Below are 7,933 nucleotides of genomic sequence, written 5' to 3'. Positions count from 1 at the left end.
CAGGGTAAGGAGGAAAATTTGTGGTTCCACAAGTGCTGCTTGGTATAGCTGTCCTTCCTATGAGGTGTGACTAAGGTAGCAGACATAGTTGTCAAGATGTCGCCTAGGCGGGCACCATGGTCGCCTTGATTTTGGACCCTCTCCAACGCCTTGGGTCGTCTAGACGCCATGACAACTATGGTAGCAGGGCAGAATACAATAAAGGTTATCTATACTTCCCAAATTTCATATAAGTGTAAGGTAATTTTTGTAACTTCAACGGTTTTAGAATTTTTATTTATTTATTTATTTTTTGGTGGGGGGGTGGGGAGAAGAAGGGGTGTGTGTGTTGGCACAAGAACTGGTTGTGGCACTACGAGCACAAAACAAATACGGGATTCAATTCTAGGTCTAGAGACTGCCTACAAACTGTACTACAGTATCAGTGAAGCATGCTAGCACCTTCAGAAAGGTAAGACAAACCATCAAGCTCTTAAATAACATAACTCTTACCAACTAATCTAGTACAAATATTTGTACCAATTAGATCGATGTAATTATGTGGGATCCTTTACCATTATAACAACACACTATGTCGGTGTTGATTGGTTGTTAAGCTTTCTTATTTGAGTGTTTGGATTGCATATAAGTTAATTTAATCCAGTTTCAAAACAGATATATATCAGATCTACATAAAGTAGGATTTACTGATTCCTTAACTTCATTTTTTTTTATTATGCCACAATTATCAAGCCCTAATAGCTGCCTGCAAAATTTGCTGTGTGGAGGTATTACTAGAGACCTTACATATATTTTTTAAGAAAGACCTTTGAGATATTCCATGGTAATTTTTCCTCATTCCTCTATCTTCTTCTTTCTTTCCCCATTCTCTAGAACTTTCCGCAATCATTTCTCTGGGATTAATCTTGTAATTATCAGATTAACGCACACAACCACTTCTTGTTACCTTATTCTGCAGGTTCTTGCATAACATGAAAGGCTTGCATGCCTATTTTTGGATATGCTCATATGGTAAAGAGACACCAGAAACAGATACATTTAGTTAGTTCTCATAATGTTAGAATTAATAGAAGAATAATAAAAAGGAGCTCATTGTCCCAAAGAACATCCATCTGCACCTTTAATAACTAAACACCAAATGGTTTTCTTAACCCCCCCCCCCCCCCCTTCCAATAAAAAGAAGAGATGGGGGAAAACATGGTTTTCCTCAGAATAGACTGTGAGATAATACAAAGAACAACCCAACTAAGAAAGACACGAGAACTTCTTCAGAAAAATAAGCATCCAACTGGAAGAACAGAGAAAATGTATATCTGTCAAATTCCAAGAAAAAACAACAGAGTCTTTGTCAGTAGAGATACAGAAACGTCAAATGAAAAAATACTATCAAATATTTGTATACTTTAGGAGAAAATAATATGTCAGTAGAAGCATAAATTGCCAGAGTTTTCTCAGCTTCACGGTGCTCCAACCGCAGAATCCAATATCTGCATTGTAATGTTGAATACGAGAGACAAAATCTTATACAAGAACAAGATAGGATCTTCTTTTCCCTTTCTCTAACAACGTCTTTTGGTCCCACTTTTTTCCTTTACTTATATATTTAAATAAACTACCAAAACCTAGAAATGCAGGCATTGTGCAAGATGGACACCTAACAGCCTTTGAGATGATATTAAATTGAACAATCTTTGTGGTTTCAATGTTTATCGTAATGTAGAACTGCGGTAACCTATGATCTGTTCTTTCTATTGAAAAGAAAGAAACTGATTCAATCGCTTTCCTAACGTAAAGAGATGATCGAGCGAATGAAACCCAAAGCTAGCAATCATGGAGTTCCATTAATTGAAGGAGAAAACACTAACTGCTCATCATAAAAAAAAGCATCAAGAAGAGATGAAATCAACACTGATTTCGAAAAGTTTTACAATTCATGCAATTGAAGAAAATTGAATCAAGAAAAGAACTGGCACGGGTTCTCGATTGAATTATGTGGAGAAATCGGACAACAAAACGAACTTAAATGAAAACGAACCTGTTCGAAGCTGCAAATATCGGGATGATTCACTGAACGACGAGAGATCGTTCGAAATTCCAATGACGCTCGGAATTGGAAATCATGCGCTGAAGCTCACTGTATCAGTAATTCTAGGGGATTTTTTAAGGGAATGCATATAAGCTGCTTTATTATATAACATATACCACGTAGGCAGCGCGCATAAAAAACAAAAAAAGACGGCTCCTATATTTTAAATAAAATTTAAAAAAAAACGGAGAAAAATTCGCTGCAGGGATCCAGACACATTGGGGGTGGAAATGATCGCCCCACCCCCATGAATGGCAGAATCTCCGTCCTCAATGTGCCAGCACTCTTATTGGCTGTTGCAAGCATGCTCGATCTCTGTGCTCTCATGCAGAGAACGGTTCCCCATAAAAACATTCTTATACTCCCATGCTAGGAACATTAAGATATTATCATGTGGATGGATTATGTGATTATTTGGATAGAAAGATGCTCTGAATTATTTGTAGTCTTGTAGACAATTTCTGGTCTAGATGCAAGGGGAGGGTTTTTGTGTGGTTGACGGAAATCCAAATCTTCATAAATAGGGGGTGCGTTTTAGTATTTTAAAGTGGCTTTATCTCCATGTAAGGGTTTCAAGTACGACTGTGCATGATGTACGATCATACATTAATCTTTTTATATGGATGCTATTATGGATTTTTTTTTTTAAACTAAGCTTATTCATTCAAATGTGAAAGCCAGCCCAAAGTATTTAGATTACAAAGATCAAAAAATCAAGGAATGGAGACGTTATAGAAGTTGAGGATAATTGTATTAGGACCGAGTTTCCCTCAACCCATGGTCAACGGGGGGTATCAAATTCAGCCACTTAATTTTTAAGTAGTACACAGATTAGAACCATGAAATCTTGGCCATCAAATTATAGCACATGTGTTTTTATGTGATACAGTGATATACAATGTGTCTACAAATGGATACAAAATAAATATTATTTTAATGGAATTAAGAAATACACTGAACTCCAAATACAATATGTATATAGAATCCGAAACTATGAAATCTTCCCGCCATTCTTTGTTCATTTGGAAGAAGGGAGTTGCAGAGGTACTGAAGAACAGATGAATTAAATTTTGTTTTGGTTATAGGGTCTCAACTTCCGTTTTGACCTGAAAGTAATGGTATTTTGTGTTCTATAGGGAACCAAAGAATTTAATTAAATCTAGAGTTAACTGATATAATTTCACTTCCAAATATGATAGGACACCCGAAAATAGGAATGTAATTGATCTAATAGAACTAGCTTGATCATTTAGCATTTTCATATAGAAGTTGTTTGTCCTTCGTAGGGCTTCAGGTCCAGTTTTGACCTGAAATAATGTTACATTGTGGGTTTTCTTGATTACCCACTGAAATATTGGCTGCCCCTGGCTATTGAAATTTGGTAGGAACCTCTTAGAAGTTCATCTTTTTCTTTTGTTTATTCAAATGTCTGATTTCAGTTAGAGACTTGTACACACTTCCTTTTGTTCTGGTTGTTGTTGTACTTGTAAAAATTTAAGCAACATGAGTTCATCAAGAGGTGGAACCTACAGAGATGATGGTGTATTTGGAAAAAGGTCAATCCTTAGTTATTGGCCTTTTTGGTTCCTCGCATCTGGTTTTATTCATGTATATGACAGATTTTGCAGAGGCTTCTTAAAGTTTCACTTCATGACAGAGCCTGTCTGGACTATTAGTGACACACAATTACTTTCTCAAAATTTCTATTTTTCTAGAGAAAGAAAAATTAGTGACCGGCTGCTTCTTGATGGTCAAAGGGATCATAGATTTAAATCTCCTACTTCTAATTATACAAGGACCAATGATGCTTAGTTGCACAGAAATAAAGATTTAGTTGGTTGCTTTCTTGGAGGTAGTGGGAGGAGAAACTTGGCGCTAATTGGACCATGCGCATGTTTGGTTGCATTACAGGAGAAAATAAATTTAAACCAAGGGTAGATTGAGGTCTGAAAAATACAAAGTGTGAAGCAACCTGTGAGCAAGGTTCTAAATCTCGGTTTCGATGCCAATTTTGATCCTGGCCAAAACTGAAATTTCCTAAGTTTCAATCAAAACCTAGTATTTTTTGGGCAAAACTCGACATGTCATGGGCTGGTCACAACTGGTCGAAACTACTGAAACTGGGCTAGTTGAAATTGGTTAAAATTGGGCGAAACTTATCAAAATTTCTGAAATATTGTTGAAATATGTTGAAACCTGGTCGAAATAGTATTACATATGGGTTTTATCTCGGAAACTTGGGAATCCGAGATCTTGACCATGCCCATGAACCTCTACCTAAAGGGTACCCTTTAAGTTATCCTTAATTGCACAAAAGGTATAACCTAAAAACCCCCTATAGTAGAAACTTTCATTACACTTTCTCCCCACACTATCAACATCCACAATGCACCCTCATAAGTAAATGAACCACTAAAATTGCATGTGCATTGTATAATTAACCATAAGTGTCAGGACCAATGCTTTCAACCAAATTTCAAATATAATATTAAACTAATATTACCAAGGCCCTGGATTCTGATCGATCATTATCCAATTACTCACACATTTGGATGTTCACCCTATCGGGGTGTGAAACCGTATGAAGGAACATCTTCATTCACGTATATATACCATACAACGAGCGTTCGGTGTGTAGTCAGTCTTGTAGGTAGACATCAATCATAGAATCACCATGATTGCATGACATATTAATGTAACAGTAAGTGCCTCTCAGGTATAGGAAAAAGTAACTACCAAAATTTTTCTTGTAAATATAATGATTGTAAACCAAATTGGGAACTCCAATGGATCAATGTTCAACACAAATAAGTGCCTATATTTATGTTTCCATACTAATCTTCATTAGAAAAATATACAATGTAGCAACCCTAGAACAGAATGCCCAAATTTGTCCATAATTGTGAACTAAAATGGTAAAAGTGGGCAATTGCACATTACTAAAATAATCATAACAAGCACATGAATGTAACAATATATTAATTAATTTAATCATATTAAATTGGGTTTGATGGACACATATATCAAATGCAATTAATTCAACATGTAGGAGCTTGTTAAATCCATCTGTAAGGTTTGAAGTCCGTGTGATTCCTATATAAGGTCTATAATGTGTAAGTTATCGTCTTGAAGCAATATAAGACTTTGAGTATTAACTGGTATTCACAATCTTTTGGAGGTTTTCTGGTGCCCCCACCCCCATCTTCTTCTTGGGTAAAACTTAATGTTGATGTTGTTCTCTGGGAAACCCAAAAAAATTAGGCACTGGTGAGGTCTTTCGATATTCTCAAGCTAGGGTGATTTTCACTTTCAGAAATTTCTTGTGAGTCAAATCTAACTTCGAAGTTGAGTTCTCAGCAGTGCCCAAGGGCCTGGCTTGGGCAAGGGATCTCAGAATTCCTACACTTTGGATAGAATGTGAATCAAGCTTGTTTTCATTCTTCTTTCGAAAGGTTTGGTGATATGGTTTGTGAGGCATCTTGTAGTCCTTCCTCTATTCTATAGATTAGAAAATCTCGCATTGCTATAGAGAAGCCAACCCTATTACAGACTACTTAGCCAAGTTAGCTGCTAGATTAGAGCTATCCTCTACTTTGATTGATTTCCCCAGTTTTAATTGATTGTTAATGAGCTCCAGGTGGATGCCCAAGGAAGATCTTGGATTCATGTTAGTTGATTTTTTCTTTCTTTCATTTGTAGGTCTATCCCTCCTATTAATGGAAATGCTGAAGGTGGAAGGGGCTTACTATGCATTTTGTGTTTTAAGTTTAGGCTACTAGCCTTTGTTCTCCAGTAATTCTTTTCATTCTTTTAATACAAATGATCCTTTAGTAGTGCTATGGATTTTGCTACTTTTTTGGACTCCTCTTCCCTCTTGCCTCTGCCTTCCAAAGGGAATAAATTTAACTGGAGCAATAGCAGGGAGCGAGGGAACGTAGCTGCTGTGTTGGACAGAAGTTTCTGCAATTCGGCTTGGCTAGATCTTTATAATGATGCATACCAGCGTGTTCTTCCGAGATCGGTATCGGACCACTTACTGCTAGTAGTTTTCTCTGATCTAGTGCCCAAGCCTGTGAACTGCCCCTTCAGGCTTCATCGCTTTTGGCTGGAACACTACGACTTTGCTGCTGTAGTAAGTCAATCATGGGTTGAGTATGTTTCGGGTTTCCCCTTTTTTGTGGTTACTCAGAAGTTAAAGAGGTTAAAAGCCATTCTAAGAATCTGGTCACGGTCGGCCTTTCCTAATGTGAACCTAGAGGTGGATCGGGCCAGAACTGCTCTTGAGGATGCCCAAGAGGTCGTTAAAAATGTGGGTTGTTCTGAGTATCTCATCCAATGTGAAAGCCAGGCTAAACAAGAGTATATTAATGCTATCAAACTGGAAGAAAAGCTTTGGTTAGAGAAGTCCAGAAATCGGGCTCTAACATGCGGCGATCGGAATACAAGATTCTTCTATCTAGCAACGAAGATCAGACGCTCAAAAAACTTCATTAGGGTGTTGAAGAAGGCAGATGGGAACCTGATCAATGATGCTTCCCAAATCAGTAACTATATTACAGATTTTTATGAATCTTTCCATAGGCGGGCGAACTCTGATGCCCACCCTGAGATTTTGTCTTGTATCCCTTCGGTTATCTTGCCAGATGATAATGCTTTTCTTACTACAGTTCCAAGTAAGAAGGAGATCAAAGCAGCAGTTTTCGACTTGGATCCAGATAGTGCTCCAGGGCCCGATGGTTTCCCAGATGTGTTTTTTAGATGCTGTTGGAATATTATTGAGAGGGATGTGTGTCGTGTTATCTCAAATTTTTTCCGTGAAGGCATTATCACTAAGGGGGTTAATAGTAACTTTATTACTTTAATCCCTAAAATTGAAGGTGCAGTTACCCTTGACAAGTTTCGGCCTATTTGTTTGGGACATTTCCTATATAAACTGATCCCAAAAATTGTAACCACCCAGTTATCTGGGATTTTACCAAAGTTGATTTCAGAGGAGCAAGGAGTGTTCCAAAAAGGAAAAGTCATTTTTTCCAATATCTGTGTGGCGTCTGAAATTACAAACTCTCTTCACGTTAAATCTCATGGGGGGAGGCATGGGTCTTAAATTAGACATTCAAAAGGCCTACGATATTATTGAGTGGACTTTTATGTTTAATGTTATGAAGAAATTTGGGTTCAATGACACTTGGATAAACATGATACACCGGCTTCTTTCCTCAGCCAAATTGTTTATCCTACTGAATGGAGGTCCAGTTGGTTTCTTTGGTGTCAAGAGGGACCTTAGGCAAGGTGATCCCCTGGCTCCCCTCCTCTTCATTACTGTGGAAGAAATTCTTTGTCAGGGATTTGCAGATTTAAAGGAATCCAGTAAGATTACACCTCTACAAGGGCCCAGAGGGGTGTCGGTCCCAACTCACCTTTTGTTTGCAGATGATGTTTTCTTGTTTATCAAAGCAAGTATCTGTTCTGTTCGAAATTTGAAGACTTTTTTGGAAAAATACCAAAGTTACTCAGGGCAATTTATAAATTTACAAAAGAGCAAGATGTTCCTTTGTCATGTTATTGTAGCTAGAAAGACAAGGATTAGGGACATCATCGGCTTCTCTGAAAGCAACTTTCCTTCCAAATATTTGGGGACTGACATTTTAAAAGGCAGGGTAAAGAAGGAATATATTATGTCTCTGATGGATAATGTTAATGCACGATCTGAGCTGTATGTTTGGAGTCACGAGCTATTCTGCAAAATAATACACTCGGGTCAATGGTAAGCCGGTCTGAGCCGGCGGATTGAGCTCCGATGCCTAAGTCAGATCGTGCACATAGATAATTCAAGAAGTTTAGAAGATT

General features: G+C 37.6%; 1 protein-coding gene across 1 annotated transcript; it reads left to right on the top strand.

Annotated features, from left to right (window-relative positions):
* The first annotated feature begins 5,924 nt into the window (after window positions 1-5,924).
* On the top strand, window positions 5,925-7,190 carry LOC122665645. The gene has a single exon (XM_043861795.1). The coding sequence runs from the start codon at window positions 5,925-5,927 to the stop codon at window positions 7,188-7,190; it is 1,266 nt and encodes a 421-aa protein (XP_043717730.1).
* The last annotated feature ends 743 nt before the right edge of the window (window positions 7,191-7,933 follow it).

Source organism: Telopea speciosissima, chromosome 6, assembly GCF_018873765.1.
Source record: "Telopea speciosissima isolate NSW1024214 ecotype Mountain lineage chromosome 6, Tspe_v1, whole genome shotgun sequence".
Taxonomy (NCBI): Eukaryota; Viridiplantae; Streptophyta; class Magnoliopsida; order Proteales; family Proteaceae; genus Telopea; species Telopea speciosissima.
Note: the sequence above shows the minus strand (reverse complement) of the source record. Positions and strands in the feature narration are given on the sequence as shown.